Source organism: Lemur catta, chromosome 25, assembly GCF_020740605.2.
Source record: "Lemur catta isolate mLemCat1 chromosome 25, mLemCat1.pri, whole genome shotgun sequence".
NCBI classification, from domain to species: Eukaryota; Metazoa; Chordata; class Mammalia; order Primates; family Lemuridae; genus Lemur; species Lemur catta.
In genome coordinates, this window is record NC_059152.1 from 7,811,299 (window position 1) to 7,832,418 (window position 21,120).

Here is a 21,120-nt window from a genome sequence, read left to right on the forward strand (position 1 = left end):
GACTACGTGGAACCAACTCAGGGGAGATTGTTTAAAACAAATGTTTGTCTAAAGCATATATTACTTTTGACAGATTTTCTTTCTTCTTTTCTAATGGGTCATCCTTAAGTTTTATCGTATCTTGTGAGAGAATGTCTATGTCAAAATAATAGCTGATATACTGGGATGATATAAATAACTTTGTCCCTTTTCTAACAGATAGCAACAGGTTGAAAGTAGAGCCAAATTAGCAACTTTTAAGCATCATTCATTTTGTAAATAACATGCTAGCGTTTACTTTCTGGATGCAAAATAAGTAGAAAACACTTTGCTTAAGTCTATATGCAACAATACAAGACAACTTTGGGTTACTGTGAAAATTGCCAGTTTTATATGCATTCAGAGAAAAGAGAAGAATCGCCCAGAGCTGGAACTCATTTATCCAACATTTGTTGAGTCTCCACCATGTGCCAGTCACTTCTGTTCTTCAGGAACACAGTGGCATACCAGAGTCAAGCAAAGATCCAGGCAAAGGAAAGATGAGGTGGACATGAGCCTAACTAAGCTTATTGGAGGAGAGGGGAGAGGGCCAGTGAGGCTGGAGCCCGGGGGTGGAGTGTGGAGGGAGGGATTGGCATGGGTGGGCCTCAGCCCATGGGTCCATATCGGAGGTTCTCTGAGTGTCATCCCTCAGGGAGCCGTGGAGCCTTTTGGGCAGAGGAGAGGCAGGGTCTGATTTCTGTTTTTAAAAGACGACTCTGGCTTCTGTGGTGAAGGGACTGCAGTGGTCATGAGTGAGGGCTGTTGAGGTTGTCCATGCAAGGTTGTTCATGGAGAGAAGGTACTGGCTCCAGCCAGGGTGGTAGCAATGGAAGAGGTTTGCAAGCAGTTTCCCATGGGGAAGTAAGGATAAAACACTATAGTATAGGAATTGCTGAGGATGGTTTGAATTATTAGTTTAGTCTAAGGGTTTTATTTACCTGGACATAGTTCAGGATCGAAAGAAGATTGTGTGGCATCATTTACAGTTCCTTTTTTCTTTTTGTAATATTGCTCACTGTGTTCTACCTTTTCTTTTTCTGAAGAGGAAATAAACCTTCCATGGGAAACTGAGCCACAGATGATGGGAGCTGCTTACCCTTTATAGTTTTTATGTCAGTGATTAAGCATCTTTTATCCTAATTATTTTAGCCTTTTGGGAATAATTGTTATCTACATTATCTTTACAACTAAAATTATATCTACAGTCCATAAATATACAGAGTTATCTTTATTATGAGATGCAATTTAGAGTTCTAAGACAAACTGCAAAAGGAGTCTAAATTTTTTTTTTAGCTCATCTCATTAGTACATGTAAATAAAGGAACTATTTGAGAAAATTACAGCAAATGTAATCTCCAAATAAGATGTTTAAATAGCTCATCAGAGTGATTTGGGAGAGCTATTAATTATGCTATTATCAGTTAAAAAACATAAGTCCCCTTCTCTCTTCTGTTCTTTTACTCAAGACATGTAGCTTCGTGCTGTAGCTGCTTCCTATTCCAGGGAGCCACAGAGAGATCGGTCCAGATACCCCAGTGGTAATTGAGAACTAAATCTGCTTTTGAAACAAGGTTATCTAGAGGTTATGTTTTTATTAATATAAGAGTAGTAATCACAAAAGAGTCACCACATCTTCCCCCACCATTTTCATTCTTGCATATGAATAAATAGGCCACATCTTATTTTTTATAGTTATGAGGAGCATAGCTATTTAGTTCTGGATTATACAAATTGTATGTATGTGATCAATTTTGTTGTCATTATCAAGTATATCAGAGCAGGGTGAAGGAAAGAAGGGAGAGGGGACATTGGCTCCACCCACTTCAGAAGGTCGTTTGTAAGCCTTGCTTTCTCCCTTAGCCTTTAGTGCTGAACTTCACCAGAATAGCACAGTTAATGGAAAGAGTATTGGCTTCAAAGTCAGTCAGATCTGGATTTGAGTACTGGTGTCATCATTTACTAGCTGCGTGACCTTGGGCATGTTACATTGAGCCTGAATTTCTTGATTTCTGATACCGTATACTGAATTCCTTTCTTGGGCGATCGACAGAAGTCCTTTAGGGAACACCTGTTTAATGTTTCTTAACCGTTTAAAGGGTAAATACTGGCATAGAAGCGTTTGGCTTTTTCAGGGAGCAATGAGTTAGGTGTGGCTAGAACAAAAGGTGGAGAAGGGGTTTTGTGTGAAGGAAACAGGCATTTAGCATGTGGCTAGGCAGTAGTGCCTTGGACGCCCTGCTAAGACACGTGTACTACTTCATAGGCAAACGAGAGCCTTTGAAAGTTATTGAGGAGGAGAGTAGCATGATCTGCTGCTAGAAGATAAACATCCAGAAAGAAAAAAATAAAAGCTTGGGATCATTTGCTTTCCGACTGTACTACCCTAGATTGTCAGAATGGCAGTAATAAAAGCTAAAATAATTTGCTTCTTGGTTTGACAGACACTGTTCAACATTTACTATTGGAGCCTAGTTTTTGTAACCACAATTTGTTTAGTGAGTTCATTGAGATCACTTTCTCTCTCTGATTTCTAACTCCCTCTAGAATTAGAAAATATTGGCTAGATTTACCATGTCAGGCTGATGGTTTTTAACCCCAACTGTCAGTGACTGTCCCCAAACCCTCTGAGGGAGTTGAGGGGCTCCCAAAAGGTGGATGCACCCTGATGAAGGAATTTTAGTGGGCTGAAGGGTTCCTGGGGAAGCTGGGAGGACTATGGTGGTTTTATTTTGTAGGCTGAGACTTAAATTTCAATAGTTGACCCTGAGTCAGTGTGAATTTAGTTTTTAAAATTCATCTCCAAATATTGCTTCATCTTAAGGGCTTTTATCTAAATAATAACATTAATAGTGACAAGAGCAACTTAGCATTTATTTAGAGCCTACTAGGTGCTGGGCACTACTCAAAGTTTATCCTCATTTATTCCTCATAGCAACCTTTTGAGGTAGGTATTATCCCCATTTTACAGGTGAAGAAACTGAAGCCAAAGATTAATTGACATGGCCAGAATCATTCAGTTTGTCAGGGGTTAGTGCTACGAATTGAATCCAGGACCTCTGATCCCAGAACTTGAGCTTTTATCCTTTTCATATATTACCTGGATTAACATTTCTCAAACATTGGTTCTCAGGACCCCGAAGAGCTTTTGTCTATGTGGGTTATACCAGTTGATATTTATCATATTAGAAATTTAAAATGATAAATGTTAAAAATATTTAATGATATAAAAATAACAACAGGCCCCTTACATGTTAACATAGCATTTTTAATAGGAAAAAAAAAAAACACACCAATATTTTCCAAAACAAATTTAGTGAGGAGGGTGACATTGATTTGCACTTTTGAAGCTCACTTTAATACTAGGCTTTAAAAGAAGACAGATTGATGTTCATATCTGCTTGTGTTTTCAATCTATTGCCATCTTTTGGAACCCCAGGGGTCCCTGGGCCGTACTTTGAGAACCACTAGGCTACAGGATTATTTCTGTTGATGGAAAATGACACTTTGTCTAGCAGTAGTTTCCACACTTAATGTGGCGTCAGAATCTCCCCATGAGCTTTTCAAAAATAAAATTCCCCATCTCATTTTTGGATATTCTGATTCAGTGGACCTTAGTTGTACACAGCAATGAATTTCTTTTCTAATGTTTTAGTTTGAATCTTGAAATATACACAATTGACAGAATTTTAAGGGAACACATATACCTACCACCTAGATTATACCATTAACAGTTTACTAATTTGACTTAACACAGATCTAATGCTTATCCATCCACTAATCCATCTTAGCTGTTGATGTAGCTATATATATATATATATATATATATATATATATATTTTTTTTTTTTTTTTTTTTTTAAAGCTTCCCAATGATTCAGATGCAGAACCAAATTTTAAAACTACAATTCAAAGGATCAGATTTGTAGATTCCTTCTTACGGGTTATCTGGGTTGATCCTGGAACTCTTCAATGGCCACAGACTGTATCCAAATCAAGTTAATTGATGACAAATGTGTGGTTGGTCATACAGTGTGCCAGGTGGGAGTATGACTGACTTATACTGGCACATGACCTTGGGAAAAGGAACATCTTAGAGCATTTGTCTCTCTGACATTGGGAGGCAAGTAGTGTTATTGTGGTAAGAGGTTTGAGCTGTGAGCCCTAGCTTTCTGAATATAGGGTGATGTGAGGATTAAATGAGATAGTGTATGTGTGGGGTTAGCAACCTTTTCCGGTAAAGGGCTAGATAGTAAATATTTTTAGCTTTGCATGCCACGTGGTCTCTGCAGCTATTCCCCTCTGCCATTGTAGCCAAAACCATACATGACAACATGTAAACAAATGAGTACAGCAGTATTCCAATAAAACTTTATTTACAAAAGAGGCATTGTGCCAGATTTGGCCCACAGGCTATAGTTTGCCAAATCCTGGTCTATGTCCAAATATTTAATAAATTCTCCAAAGCGGAAAAAAATAATGAAAGCATTTAATAAACTGTAAAACAATATCTAAATGTAAGCTGGTGGCTACCTTCATTTTTATATTTTGTTTAGAAACAGTGTAAGTGCTTTAAATTTTTCCTCATTTTATGTGTGGGAACTCATGTTTTCTGTAACTCTGTATAACATAAGGACACTATTGTTATTATTCATTCAGTAAAATGTGCTATTCAATCAATCATATATTTATTCATCTTGGTGGGGGGTAAGGGTCTTTTTAATTTGTCTAACTGGGTTGATTCCAGCCAGCCAGCACTATGAGGAAACAGTCCTGAGCTTTGTTCTCTGTAGGAGTGCTGAGACCTGCATGTTTTGGCAGGTCTGCTTGTAACTTGGGTTGATAAGTTGGGTCAAGGAGGAGGCATAGAGTATTTCGTTGCTATTGTAACTGTTTCACTACCACAGGTCATTATTAGTTTGTCATTTCTTAAGCTATTGGGGAAAAAAAAGCAAATCACATGCCATTGGGGGAGAGGAAGTATCTTGATTGCAATATAGGATGTTTGAATTATTATTTCTGAAGATTGGGCTTAATGTGATGTTACGTGATTTACTTTGTTTCAGGTTTTTGGCAAATATTGCATTGTTATATCAAATATGTCACTTTCTAATATATGTTATATATGTTACTTTCTTCCTAATATATCAGCATAGACTATTATGAAAGATTTCTGCCTCAGATTGCTTTATTATGTACCTTGACTGTTAAAACATTAAGGTGATAGAAATTTAGACCTAGAATGAAATGTAAGAAGTTTTCTCAATGAAAACTGAGTATTTTATGTCTATGAAAAGGCTTGCCCCATGAAAAGTGGTTTTTGTTTTGGTATGTGAGCAAGACAAAGCTCTGTTTTAACTGACCGTGTCTGTATTTTATGTACAAAAGTCTGTCTTCTTGTATTTAGTAAGCTAATTCATTCATTTATGTGATACTTATTTTTATTTTTTTCTTTTTAAGAGACAGAGTCTCGCTCTGTCACCCAGGCTGGAGTGCAGTGGCGTGACCATAGCTCATTGTAACCTTGAACTCCTGGGCTCAAGCAATCTTCCCAACCTCAGTCTCCTGAGTAGCTGAGACTACAAGTGTCCAGCTAGTTTAAAAAAAAATTTTTTTAAATGGGGTCTCGCTGTGTTGTCCAGGGTAGTCTCGAGCTCCTGGCCTCAAACGATCCTCCTACCTTGGCCTGCTGAAGAAGTGCTTGGATTACAGGCATGATTCGTATTTATTGGTCATATAGTATGTGCCAGGAACTCTCTTAGTCTCTTGGTATTCAGTAGTGAACAAAGCAGACAAAAATGCCTCTCCTTGTGGAACTTACATTCTAATGGGCAAGATGGACATTAAGCAAAATAAATAATAAAATACGTAGTATGTTGGATAATGGTAAATGCTTAGCATGAAAACTAAAGTTGCAAAGGAGGATGGAAATGTTGGGTGAGCAGCTGAAGTTTTAGATTGCATGTCTAAGGGGGGCTCTACAGAACAGGTGGGTTTTCAGCACAATCTGAAGAAGTGGGGAAGTGGGTTGTCTGGCCAAGAACATGCTTGTTAGAGGGAGGAGAAATTGCTAGATTCCTGAAACGGGACGTCAGTGTGCCTGGAGAAGGGTCAAGGAGGGGAGGACAGCAGGACGTGCGGGAGAAGTGGGATGGCTCAAACCATGCAGGGTCCTGGAAGTCCCGCACTGTCTTTGACTTTCCTTGTGACACAGAAGGGATTGAACAGAAGAGCTGATTTCTGTGTTAACAGGATTACGCTGGCAGCAGTTTTGAAACTAGATGAAGGGGTACCAAGTTGGAGATACGAATTTGGGAGTCACCACTATGGGAAAGTATTTAAAGCCCGGAGACTGGCTGAGCTTATCTAGGGAGTGAGTGTAGATAGAAAGGACCAGACAGAGGTCCAAGGCCTGAGTCCTGGAGATCCCTGGTCCGTAGAGGTCAGGGAGATAATGAGGAACCAGGAACAGCTAGAAGTGAAGGAAAACCAAGAGACGGTGACTCTCTGGAGGCCGCTGAAGAAAGTGTTTCAGGGAAGAATGAGCCACTGTATGAAATGCCACGTACAGATCGACATTCAAATAACCGTTTTGCTATAATTAGTTTTAAAAGTCTTCATTTCTAAATTGCCCAATGCCTTTATACTTTTTCAGGAGGGCAGAGGTGAGTTAACTTTCTGTTATTAGCAGCTAACTGAACATGAAAAAGCTTATAATAATTATTTTCTTTATATTTATTCTTCCCCTTAGAGTATTCATTGTTCACTTGCTTATTCATTCAACAAACACTTGGGCATATAAAACTACTACTTGCTGTGCAGCATGTCAAAGAAAAAAAAAGATTAGTTAGGCACAAATTCTGTCCTCAAGCTGCTTGCAGTTGAATAAGAGAGATGAAATTGTAACAAGGACGCTAAGGCATATTTAAGTTTAACGGGAGTAGTACAAGCTGAGTATATTAGAAATTGCAGAGAACTTCTAGCTGAGGTTATAAAGAAAGGCAACAGGATGATGTTATTCATAGACCATTTAATAGTGGAGCAGGAAGATTCCAAAGGCCAGCGGACTTGGAAGTGGCTTCACAGTTAATGGCATGGTGGCCCAGAAGAAGAGTCCAGTGCTCGTGCCCTGATTGAGTGGACAGTGTGGATTTGACAGGGGACGAAAGGGGAAGGGTGTTCTGGATTAGGCCCAAGGAGGTGAGCAGACAGAAAGAGACAAGTCATAGTTTTTGGAAATGGCACGTGGAATTGTTAGAATACAGGGTTCATGTTGGAGAGTACAAGAAGAGCTGGAAAGATCCTGTAGCATGGGATCAAGAAGGGAGTTCAAGGCACTTCAAGGCCAAGGTGAAAGTTTGGCCTTTACCCGATAGGCTGGCAAGTGAGTGGGGGTGAGGGGCTGTAGTGCCCCTGGGGAAATGGGTGGAAGAAAGGTGAGAAACCTCCCGGGCTCTGCGGTAAATTTAGAAAGTCATCATTTATTTCATGTGAATCATTGATTGTTTTCAGAGTTGAGATTCATCAAGTTTTTTGTAAATATCTTTCACATTGTTGCTTTTCTCAACTTGTTTTCTTGCTTATGACTTTTTTTGGTTGATGTAGTCCTAGTTAAAGATTAATTGAAACCCATTTCTCATTCAGTGGAATTTGGACACAGTGATCCCATCAATGTTGAGAAAATGGAGTACTTTGTAATTGCTTTTTTGTAAAAAAAAAAATATATACATTATATATTATAATTCTGAAAATACCAATGTGAAACTTCAAAGGAGCTGAAAAAAAAACCAAGTGCCTCATGGTTGAATAAGTAGGTTAAGTACAGGTTGTAAAGGCCAATTGTTAAAGAATGAGGCAGACGAGGGTCAAAAATCTTTACTGAAGTCGCTGGAAAGGGTGCCCAGTTGCTAGGTTACCAACAAGAATTTACCATTTCTGTGGCCAAAAGAGCTGATTTACCTGGTTAGTGCATTAAAATTTGTGGTGGCCAGCTTGTGTGCTGTGGTCCTTCCTGCTTGGACAACAGGAAGCAGAAGTTGGCTGCCAACCTTGTGTCCCTGGGCTGAAACCTGGCAGCGGTGCCCATGGTACCTGTCGTGAGATGGGGCTATTTCTGGTTTCGGTCACATTGCCCGAAAGATAAGGTATTTCAGGAATTCTGCTGAACACCTCTGAAACAGAATCCAGAACAATGGGCCTTTCAGGGCACCCGAAATGTTTGACATTCAGAGTGTTATTTTAACTTTGTCTCCCAGGGTGGAGACACTTGGTTTCTATGGAAACTCTGGACCTGGGGAAGGGCTGGGGTTCTAAACCATCATGAGGAAGTCTGCTAACATCACAGGTGGCCATCACGTTTCTTTAGAAATGAAGTTAGTTTTAAAATATTTAAAGATTTAGTTTTTAGTGTTCGCTTTTAGTTGTTTTCGTTCATTTTTGGAGCAGCCTTTCTTTGGTCTTTGCATCTTGGGGGCTCATCTGCAGCCCTCACCTGCGGTCTGTGATATGGGCCGGGCCAGGGACTTGCTCTGAGGCCTGTTTTAATCAGCCCTTCCTCATGCCTTCCTATCTGGATGTTTATAAAAAGGAAGAGATAATGTATACAGAAGTGCTTTGGAAGTGAAGTTTTATAGAACCGTGAGCCATTTTGATCATTAATTAATTGGAGGTCTTTTAGCAATAGGAACAATTATTGTTTAAAAGTGAAATTAATAGCATTACAAAGGGAAAAACATAATGCAGCTAATGAAAAGCAAACTAATTTATCTATATTTGCTTCAGCTTTCACTTCTGTGGCTTAAGTATATAAGGTTTTAAAGGATTAAAAGGTCTAAATCTCTTTTTTAATAGGTATTTATTGTTCTTGATATTCATGAGCAGTAAAGACTAAGAAATAAGTAGACCTTTAGCTGATGTAGAAGGAACACTCAGAAATTAATCTCTTAAGCAGTGTACAAAACGAGAGTTGTAGTCGTCTTGCCCCCTTGTTATAACTGATAGCTTTGTGGGTAGCCCAGAAGAGGGCTGGGGTGAACCCCATCTCTGTGGTTTAGCTTTTGATCTTGGGTAATATTTTTAGGCTATAAACTGGAGGTTATATTCTCACCTCATTGACTAGCGTGAGGATCAAATGAAATATTACATGAGTGGAAACAACTCTGCCTAGCACAGGATCAGTAAATGGTAGGCAATATTCCTATTATTAGAATTGGTGATTATCATCACCAAAAAATATTCCATGGAACACTGTGATGTACAAGGTACTATGTTAGGGGATATGAAGGATTCAGAGAAAACCATTAATGTGGCTGCTGAGAGTAAGTTGCTTGCACATAACTTATTAATAGATAGAGAAGTCTTAGGTAAAAAGGTGACTGACAAAGCAGTGTAATATATGGGTAATGAATGATAGGGAAGATAAAACAGTTCACAGTTTTGTGGGATGCTCAGGAGTTTTCCTAAGGAAGCAGGTCCTTGAAAAATAGGTACAGTGTAAATGGACAGAAAGAATGAAAGGCTATTCCACGTGGGAGTGGTCTCTCCCTCCCTCCTCCCTCCTCATGTGGTATGGCATTGAGACTGAGAGTGGGAAAGGATGGTGGCATTTGGCCTGGCTCTTTACCAGGTGTGTCACCATGGGCATGTGACCACCCTAAATCCAATTCTTCATCTCTGTAGTGGATGTAAGAGTAGGACAGAGGGTCCTTGCTCTCGAAATCTCAGTTACAGGATCACATGGGGGAAGAATCATGACAGCACATTTAATTGGTATTGATTAGTTATCTAACAAGTCCATACTGCAATAACCCTCCTCGTTTAAACCTAGTGTTTCTTTCCACCAATTGCAATAACTCATATGACTGTCTAATATTGTAAACATTTGATAATACGATTCAAATAAAATTCAAATCTCTTGTGGAACTCCAAGCCTGGTGAAAATGCACAATATCCTGAAGTCCATGAATATGATTTTGAAGACGGGCTAAAAACACCTTTGAACCCATTGATAAACGTGTGTGTGTGTTGGGGTGGGGAATCCTTACAGAGCGCTTGCTACCTCTCAGGTGCTGTTCAGAGCACTGCACACGCATTCATGGACTCTTCACCACAGTCTTACGATGTAGGTGCTGTCACAATTCCCAGGACGGGCAAGGAAACAGAAGCACAGGGGACCCGAAGCAAGCAGCCTGGCCCTAGAGTGCACGCAATTCATCATTATGCTAACACCCACTCTACTTAGATGAGTTGATAATTGACCAATGGCGGGAAATCAAAAAGGAGGAGAATGGGCACCTCAGTAGAGAGAGATTTCCAGAGGACAAAGAAAGCTTTTGTGAAAAATTGATAAAACCCGTCAACTAAGCAGCGTAGATGGTGAAGACCATGGGCTCTGGAGTCAGATTGCTCAAGTTCACCACTCCTTAGCCGTGTGACCTTGGATAGATGACTCAACATCTCTGTGCCTCAGTTTCCTTATGTACGAAGTGGAAATGATAGTATCACCTATAGCATCGTGGTGTGGGGTATATGATTAAAATGCCTATAACCTCATCTGACAAATAGAATACACTCAGTAAATGTTAAATTATTACTAAAACTAACATTTGAAACAATGGCCCTCTTTCTGATTATGTGCTGAGAAGCAGACATGACAAATGTCATAGCTTATGCCATTGTCTGATTTTGTTTGGATAATTTATTCTAAAGAGCCTCACATGCTTGTTTTTTTCCCTTCTAAGAAATAGCACATGGTTGCTAACACAATTATGACAAAAATGTCATTTCCTGCACAAAGATGAAATAAACTTATTTTCATTGTATTTTTCAAGATAAAATCTGAGTAAGTCCCCTCCCACACACGCACCCTATTTGTATTTGTGTTACTATTTCAGTGGATTTGCTTTGCCACTTGGTTTTTTTGGTACTTACTCTCCTCTAATCATGAAGACCTATCTCTTGGGATTTTTGTGAGGATTGAATGAAATCATGCATGTAAAGTGGAAGGCATATAGTGAACATTTTGTACTTGTTAGTGATTCTTCTATTAATGTGTTATTATTTCCAAAACAGATGGCAACGGCACAAGCAAAGTACAAAGATAAGAGTATGTGTGTTGCATTCAGGATTTATTTCTTTCTTCCATAGACGTTAAGCACCTAGTCTGAATCAGACTCAACAGAGTGGGTGCAAGAATAGGAAGGCGAATTGAACATGTTCCTCCCTGTCTACCTCCTCTCCCCCCAACTCTCTCACACAGAGCTCACATTCTAGCAGAGGAGTCAGAGATAAAACCAAATAATTATAGTACACTGGGCTTCCTAAATACTGTAATTGAGACATGAACTTCATGTGAGTATAGAGCACGGAGTAATTTCTTTTGCTTAGGGGAATTTGGAAGGTTTCACTAAGAAGATGGTATTTGAGCTGGGTGGTAAGCTTGGCTTAAGCAGAGGAAGCTCACCTCTAGAAGAATGGGGTGCAGTTTGAAATATAGGTTGCTGTGCAAATGCCCAGACTCACGATTGCCCAGGTTTAGGAGTGTGGGCATTGTCCCTTAGTTATGGGAAACCATGAAGCTTTGTTTTTTTTTTTTTTTTTCCAAATGCAGGTTTATTGAGGTCTGATTTACACATGGTAAAATTCACCCTCTGAGAATGTACAGTTCGATAAGATTTGACAGGTGTATACAAACCTGTAACTACCACCATCGTTAAGATACAGAATTTCCATCACCCTTCAGTGCCACTGGCAACCACAGATCTGGTTTCTGGCCCTCTAGTTCCATTACCAGAATGTCCCCTGGAATCAGAAATGGAACCTTTCATGTCTGGCTTCTTTCACTTTACCATGGTGGTTTTGAGACTCATGCATGTTCTTGCATAGGCTGGTAGTTTGTTCATGGAGGGTTTAAAAGGTAAAAGATGCCATGACACTTTTAGGAAGAAGAGTCTGTTAGTGGTGAGATATCAAATGGATTAGAGAGGGGAGGGTGGCAGCACCCAGCTGCATTAGAACCTCATGGAAAACCCAGGGAACATTTCTGCACGGTTGTAGGCAGAGGAACATCAGCCGAAGGGAGAGAGGAACAAGAGTGCTGGGCAGGGCGGGTGCAGATGGGGAGCGATTGAGAGCACATTGATTGCAGCTGCAGAGTTACAAGAGAGTCAGGGACAGACGCTGGCACCAGCTCTACTCCTGGAACTTCTCTTGTGTATTCTCTACATTGTCAGAAGGCTGGGGCTGGGGAAACCAACAACGGGATGGGGTTTCTCTAAAGTTTTTAATTTTTGCTATATTTCAAGCTTCAGTAAAGCAATTATACCTCCTATATTGTCTTCATGAGTTAAAGTATCTACAAGCATTTTGCAAATTTAATTTAAGATAACGTTTGATAGTAATGAGCTATGGTAATATATCATCTAATTGCAATATTCTGTAGTATATTCAGCAGAAAAATCCCTGCACTTAGATCAAGAAGGAATTTCTTAGAAGTAAACAATATATATTTTTTTCATGTCAGGTAAACTTTCACAGACTTCTGATCCTCCCTGTGACATCTCAGTAAATGTTTCTTGCCCCGAGAAATCATTTACTTTCAAAGAAGGAGACATACTCATAAAGAGCACTAAGTTGAATAGTGTATGTGGATTTTTTATAAAATTTATAACTTCAGGCACAAAGTTATGACCTGCTAAAGGCAATGATACTCATCCAGTAATTAAAATGGCAAAATACAAGTTCATTCTCATTGACTCTGCCAGCTACAGTGACGATTGTGTTTTACATGCCATAGAAAAATTGTAACTGAAAGAATTACAAGAACATGAAAATATCCCACCTTTGATTTTACTTTAGTTTTGCTGCTGGAGAAGATAGAGCATGATGACGTCTGCAACAAAACCTTGAAGATCACGGATTTTGGGTTAGCGAGGGAATGGCACAGGACCACCAAAATGAGCGCAGCGGGCACCTACGCCTGGATGGCCCCCGAAGTTATCAAGTCTTCCTTGTTTTCTAAGGGAAGCGACATTTGGAGGTGAGCAGGGTGCCTTGCTTTTGGAAACTTCTGCAGAAAATGCTTGCCATGGTTTATTTGAGTGAATCCCCAAGTATTCAGTAGAAATTCTGAGCATAAATAATACAGGCCATTTTGAAGGAAGTTTTATAGTTTTGATCAAGATAGTCATGACAACGGAACAGGTGATGTATTGTCATATGATTCCATTTGGTAGGAGAACCTTCTTGTTAAATCTGAAGTTTGATTTAAACTGATTATAATTTGAGTTAATACTAATGCCAAGATTTTATGAGGTCTCCCAGTAAATAAAAGTCAATTTTCATTTTAAGCAAACTTTTGATTCCTGGTGATTCACAAACAGTATTAGCATGGGAGGAGTTTGAGAAAAATATTTAGACCAATCATTTTATAAATTATATTATCTAAAGATTAAAGTTTGCAGACGGGGAGCTGTACCCAAATGGATCACCAGGTTATTTTGATTTTCCATTCAGCTATATCTCATTAGGGGGATGAAGATGCTAACAATAACAGAACAACAAAGAAAAATCACTCTATTTAATAGTTACAATGCACCTAGGGTTTACTTGCCTTTATTTAATGCTCATAAAATCCTATGTGGCAGATATTCAAATTCCAGTTTTTTCTGTTGTTTTTATCAGCTTTATTGAGATATAATTCACATATCACACAGTTCACTCATTTAAACTGTACAATTCCATAGCTTCTAGTATATTATCATTTTCCGTTACCACATGGAATTCTACTGTTTAAATTTAACATACTGTATTTAATAAATTACCCATTAATGGGGATTTGAGACAGTTAAAAAAAGTTATAAGTGGAGCAATCGAGAAGAAAGCAAGAAACATGCTTCTTTCACTGAGCATGTTTCGAGGTTCATCCATGTAACAACCTGTATCGATACTGCATTCCTTTTTATGGCTGAGTAAAATTCCATGGTAGGGACAGACCACATTTTGTTTACCCATTTGTCTGCAGATGCACATTTGGGCTGTTTGCACTTTTTGGATATTGTGAACAATATCACTACAAACAATAGTGACCAGGTTTTTGTGAGGACATGTGTGTCCAGTGTTCTGGGGTATGTACCTAGGAGCAGTGAAATTGCTGGCCCATGTGACAATTCTATGTTTAATGGTTTGAGCAGCCACCAGCCTGTTTTCCAAAGTAGCTGCACCATTTTCATTCCACCAGTAGCACGTAAGGGTTCTGATTTTTCCACTTCCTCGTCAACACATGTTACGTGACTTTTTGACTCCAGCCATCTTTATGCGTGTGAAGTGGTATCTCCTTATGGTTAAAATTACACTTTTTTTTTGTTACATAAAAGAAAACTATGGCTGAGAGAGGAGATGTCATTTGGCCAAGAGTCCATTTCGAATTAGTGGCAGAATCTCTATTTGAACACAGATCTGTTTGGCTTCCAAATTCATGAGCAAAAAAATTGTTTTTTTCCTTTTAATCTTTGGAGGCACTAGAAGTTACTGCCTCAAATTCACACGTGAAGTTAGCGGTAGAGACCCCTCAGTAAAAGTTGCATAAAATTACTTTACATTTAAAGCTTATCCTCCGCATTTAAAATATGATTCGATTGTTCCACCTATAACTTTTTTTAACTGTCTCAAATCCCCATTAATGGGTAACTTATTAAATACAGTATGTTAAATTTAAACAGTAGAATTCCACATGGTAATGGAAAATGATGATGTATTGACATGAAAACAGATTTATAAAATACTTTTAACTGAAAATAGTTTGAATGGCTTATAAAATAGTTTGTGTCACATTGTACATACACATATTTACAACTATGTTTACATAAACCGAAGATCAACAATGGTTATCATCTTTGGGAGAGAGGCATATTCATGATTTTCCTCTTTATCTTCTTTTTTTTTTTTTTCCAGAATATTATAGGAGTACAAATGTTTTGGTTACATGGATTGCTTTTGTACTGCTTGAATCAAAGTTATAAGTGTGCCCATCACTCAGATATTGTGCATTTTCCTGTTAGGTATGATTTTACCCATCCTCTTCTCTCCTCTCCCACCTGCACGATTTCCATTGAGTTTTGCTTGCCTCTGTGCACGTGAGTGCTGATCGGTTAGTTCCAATTTAATAGTGAGTACATGTGGTGTTTGTTTTTCCATCATTATGATACTTCACCTAAGAGAATGGTCTCCAGTTCCATCCAGATTGTTGCAAAAGGTATTAATTAATTTTTTTATGGCTGAGTAATACTCCATGGTATACATGTACCACATTTTATTAATCCACTCATGTACTGATGGGCACTTGGGTTGATTCCATATCTTTGCAATTGTGAATTTTGCTGCAATAAACATTCTAGTGTAAGTGTCTTTTTGATAAAATGACTTTTTTTTCCTTTGGGTAAATACCCAGTAGTGGGGTTGGTAGATCAAATGGTAGTTCCACTTTTGTAATACTGTTTTCCGTAAAGGTTGCACTAGTTTGCAGTCCCACCAACAGTGTATAAGTGTTCCTTTCTCTCTGCATCCATGCCAGCATCTATTGTTTTGGTACTTTTTGATAAAAGCCATTCTCACTGGGATTAGATGATGTTTCATTGTGGTTTTGATTTGCATTTCCCTGACGATTAGTGACATTGAGCATTTTTTTCATGTTTATTGGGCATTACTTTATCTTCTTCTGAAAAGGCTTCTGTTCATGTCTTTTGCCCACTTTTTTATGGGGTTGTTTTATTTTTCTCTTGCTGATTTGCTTGGGCCAGGGACTCTGTAGTGTTTTAGGGCCAGTTTGAAATATACAAATGCTTGAGCCTCATACTTTAATGAATTAGACTCTCTTCTGGTGGAGTCTGAGCATGTGTGTTTTTATAAAGCATTAACTGTGTTTTCATTGATTTAATTATAGTAATTTTCTAACTGTATGAAAATATGAAATTATAGAAGTGAAATGGGCTATCCTTTTAACAAATTATACTTCAAGACATGAAAAAAACAATTAAAATATATCATAAATCAATTTTACATTCAAAATAATGTATCTTAAAACTGTAACGATTTCATTTTGTGTGCTTCTGTTATAAGCTATATAATTACAAGGAAGATGGATGCTGTACAATCCTGCTTTATGGCAACCTGGTCTTTTGTATCTATTGTAAACAGAGAGGAAAACCAGGAAGTAAGCCAAAAAAAAAGCTTCTAAAACCATCCCCTAGATATGGGTCTTCAAGTACATAAACTCATTGGAGAGGTAACCTCTCAAAAAGTCTATTTCTTTACAAAGCTTGATGATCTGATTTTCATTAAAAGCAGAGGATACCAAGGGACAACTCTATTTAATGTGTTTTTCTTCCTGCCACCTTTTGCTTTCAGCTGCCATTTTTTACTGTTACCAGCTTGGCATCCCTCACCCCTCTTTGATTAGCTCAAGTCCCTGATATAAGATGCTATAGTATTTGCATGTAACCTACACACACCCTCTCATATACTTTGTCGTCTCTAGATTACTTGTAATACCTACTACAATGTAAATGCTGTGGTAATAGTTATACTGCATTTTTAAAATTATGTATTATTTTTTATCATATTGCTTTTATTATTTTTTTCCTGAATATTTTCAGTCCGTGGTTGTTTGAATCCAGGGATGTGGAGGGCTGACTGTACTATGAAAAGGACTAAGCCACCTAGTTTTAGGGCCAAACATCCCTCACACCCCAGAACATGTTCCTATGTGAAAGCGTATTGTAGGTTGTCACAATGGATAGGGGCAGGGAATATCATCTCTCTGAAGTACACATGCCATTGCTGTAGCATCTCTTTTTATAATATTCCCATAAAAATAATTTCATTCAAAAATCATCGCTTTACCTTGCAGTGCTAAGGACTGGTGATTGTGTATTTCCTGATCACTTTCTCTTCCCCTCCCTTCTGTCCAATGAATGCACTTAGATATTGTCATCTAATTTTTACAGCTCTTACCCTTACCCTGGTTTTATAGATTAGGTAGGCAAACCACTGAGAAGTTAGGAGATTGGCTCAGAGTTGTAAAACTAGTAAGAAACAGACTCTGGGTCCAGCACTGAGATCTGTAGCTCCTGGGACCACAGCCCCGATGCTCCTTGAGTTCTCAGGAGAGGGTTTCAATGTACCATCCACTTTCAGAGAACAGAAAAATATGTACGACACTGAGAAATAGTTCCGTCGAAAATAGTTCCATTTTTTCACATTGATTTTTCATAGGATAAGTCCTCTTCTCTCTAGAAAAATGACCTATCCTGGATTATTCATTCCCTGAAACTTCAAGAAACAAAGTTATATTGTTGTTATTCTTAGTTTTAGTTTTGTTGTTTGTTCGTGAGAATTTCTTTGAATTTAGACAATTTTCAATGATTCTGTGTAAGAATTTTTTGGTCCCCTGCTCTGAGATGATTTTGGTTGAGTGGTCTGTAAGTTAAGTCTACTTGTTCTTGAAGTTGTGAAGGTGCTTCTTCTAATGAACCATAATATTAGATAATTGTAAAGAAATTATCAAAAAACCCAGATAAGCTTTGAAAAATATTGATTTCAACTTAATAGCTAACAGTTATAGCACTGTTTATTTTATAATTGCTACTTTCTATATATTATATATGGTTTTATTTAAATAAAACAGTGTTTTGAGATGGTAGAACAGATAGCACTATTATTTTATAGGAGAGTTCATTAAAAATCAGCACCACATGTATTCACCATCAAGTTCATACTAATTGATAAACACTTATGTTCACGTATGGAAGTAACATTCATCTGGTGTCTGGCAGGTGGGAGGGGGAGGAGGGGACGGGTATATTCACACCTGATGGGTGCGGTGCACACTGTCTTGGGGACAGGCACGCTTGTAGCTCTGACTCGGGTGGGGCAAAGGCAATATATGTAACCTAAACATTTCACCTGTTACTGTTCAGCAATACGGTGAAAACCTTAGTAACTCATCTCCTGAAATATAAAGAGAGAAGCCGGAAGACAAACAATTTCAAAAAACTATCTAAACACCATTAATCAACATGATTCCATCTCAGTCCTGTGGTGCATGGCATGAGATTTCTGTGGGGCTGGGCTCTCAGTACCCTAACAATCCTCGAGAGGTTTTATTTAAGTTGGGGGTGGAAGGAGGTAGGAGGGGAGACAGGAAAACAACCACATTACTCTTAAAAGTGTGACCTCGTTCCGGGCTCGGATTGATTCAGTTATGTACTACTCTGAAGCTTTCCTCTTCATTAGGTAGTTTTAAATCCTATAATGAACGCACACTTGATTTGCATGTGTTTGAGTTGTTAACGGGAAGACTCCACCTCTGACCTTGGCCTTGGGTGAGAGAGAGGTTCATGTTAGGAGCTGGATGAAGGTGCTGATATGTTTGTCCCACTAGCTGTGTTGGAAGGAAAGGATGCCATTTATCCCACTGAACGTCGTGCAAACCTTGCTTTCTAGCTATGGAGTTCTGCTGTGGGAGCTGCTCACGGGAGAAGTCCCCTATCGGGGCATCGATGGCCTCGCTGTGGCTTACGGGGTAGCAGTCAATAAGCTCACTTTGCCAATTCCATCCACTTGCCCTGAGCCATTCGCCAAGCTCATGAAAGGTATTCGTGCAGCCTTTGTTTTTGTGTGTCTGGGGGGAGGGGGGTTGGTGTGCAAGGAGAATCGCTTGTTAGAACCTCCTCATTTTTTTAACCAAAAAAGCAATTTCTGTGATTCTGATTTTCCATTACTTTTAAGTAACCATACTGTTTTAAGAATTAGAAACCTAGTCTCTGATCTAAAACATCAGAGAAAGTTTTGATGAGAAAGTAATAGAAAAACAATCCAGTTTTATCGGTGACTCATTTATGTATAAAACTCAACTGAGTGGTAATAAAGTTTCCACCAAGTACACTAGTAGAGTTCAAACGCAGTATTGAATTGGCTCCAAATATGCTGTTTTAAAGGTGACTTGATGATCAAAAATGCTTTACAGTCTTAACCAGCATGTCGTGACCTTGTCTATTTGATCCTTATCTTTTAAAAATTGTTACCTCAGCCAATGGTGTGGCTCACACCTGTAATCCTAGCACTTCGGGAGGCCGAGCTGGGAGGATCACTTGAGGCCAGGAGTTTAAGACCAGCTTGAGCAAGAGCGAGACCCCGTCTCTACAAAAAATAAAAAAATTAGCCAGTCATGGTGGCGCATGCCTGCAGTCCCAGCTACTCGGGAGGCTGAGGCAGAAGAATTGCTTGAGCCCAGGAGTTTCAGGTTGCAGTGAGCTATGTTGATGCCACTGCACTCCAGCCTGGGCAACTGAGCAAGAACCTATCTCCAAAAAAAAAAAAAAAAAAATGTTACCCAACTCTTCTTGTAAGCAGCAAGTCACCTTACTTCATTAGATTGTAACATTTTAGAGATGTTGGTTTTCTTGGGTTGAGTTATATGACTTTGTATCAGTGGATCATCTGGTCATGGTGGCTTAGGCCCCTGAAACACAGAGTTCATGGAAAGCTATGGGAAATACACATCCGTCTATTAAATGTGGTATAATATAGACAACAGTAGCCTTATCTTATAGTAATTATTATGCATGCTCCTGGCATGGACACTGTAAAATAAATTATTCAAAATATTATCAATAGATTCTTAAAATCTTCAGGAGCAGACACTATACACATAGGCTTCTGGTTTAGAATGACAAATGTTAAGTTGAAATACATTTGAGTGTAAAACATTTCTTAGATATTCTGATGGCTTGGAGGTAATCTGAGCCAGGCTGTGAGGTGGGATTAATGTGATTCTTACTTATTTCAGAATGCTGGGAACAAGACCCTCACATTCGTCCATCGTTTGCCTTAATTCTGGAACAGCTGACCGCTATTGAAGGGGCAGTGATGACGGAAATGCCTCAAGAGTCTTTTCATTCCATGCAAGATGACTGGAAACTGGAAATTCAACAAATGTTCGATGAGTTAAGAACGAAGGAAAAGGTGAGAGAGAGATTTTTAATCGCGTAATATACTCCATTGACGAAGATTGGGGAAGTATGAGCCAAAAGTACTGTTGCCATGATTATAAAATATTTTCAGATATCAGTATTTTTTTGATTCTTGCTTTCCCTTCAGGTTAAAAACAAAACAAAAACAAAACAGATGTATACTCAAAATGTATAATTGGAGGAAATACCTTTTATTAGGGGTATTTTTAAATGTAAAAAAAAAAGGAGAGAGAATAACATAATAAATCCATTATATGCATTAACCAGCTTCCATAATTGTTATAATTTTATCTTTTTTGTTCTCTTTTCTCCATTGTCATTTTTTAACTGGAGCATTTTAAATCAAATCCTAGATTTGTATCATTTTACCCATAAATGCTTCAGTATACATCTCTAATTGGTAAGAATTTTTAAAAACAACTTTCTTGCCATTATTATTTTTAAAAAATTAACAGCAATTCCTTAGTAATAACTAATTATATACTACTTGGTCCATGTTTAACTGCCACAAAGATGTCTTTTTATATATAGTTGGTTTGTGCAAATCAGAATTTGTACAAGGTCTACAAGTTGTTTTGATATGTTTGAAAGCCTCTCTGTTATGCTAGTTCTTCCATGTTCACCCCCCTCTTATTTCCAAGGCCAGTGCTTTGTTGGAGAAACCAGGAAAATGCACATTTTGAACTCTTTAACGTGAGTGAAGCTGTGCTTAGCTTATACATTTTAAGAAGGAAACAAATAAGCATATAAACATACAGAGACTGCAGTTATGTTATTAATACTGCAGATGAGGTGAAATAGGAGAAGTAAACACACCCCTCATTGGAAGGCAGACTAGTTGGGAAGTGAGTTGAGTTAGCATGGTATAGTCTCTTTCAGATGGTGACAAATGAAGGCATTCTGGGAAGCCGAGGTGGGAGGATCACTTGATGTCGGGAGTTTGAGACCAGCCTGAGCAAGAGCAAGACCCCATGTCTACAAAAAATAGAAAAATTAGCCAGGTGTGGTATCATGCACCTGTAGTCCCACTACCTGGGAGGCCGAGGCAGGAGGATCGCTTGAGCCCAGGCGTTTGA

The 21,120-nt window shown here is 38.6% G+C and overlaps 1 protein-coding gene across 1 annotated transcript in view; it reads left to right on the top strand.

Moving 5' to 3' along the window:
* Positions 1 to 21,120, top strand: part of MAP3K21 (mitogen-activated protein kinase kinase kinase 21) — a 50,086-nt gene that overhangs the window by 3,355 nt on the left and 25,611 nt on the right. Inside the window, exons 2-4 of the mRNA XM_045537014.1 lie at positions 12,873 to 13,053; positions 18,516 to 18,664; positions 19,861 to 20,036. Of these exons, the coding sequence (XP_045392970.1) occupies positions 12,873 to 13,053; positions 18,516 to 18,664; positions 19,861 to 20,036 (506 nt within the window). The remainder of the gene's footprint in view (positions 1 to 12,872; positions 13,054 to 18,515; positions 18,665 to 19,860; positions 20,037 to 21,120) is intronic.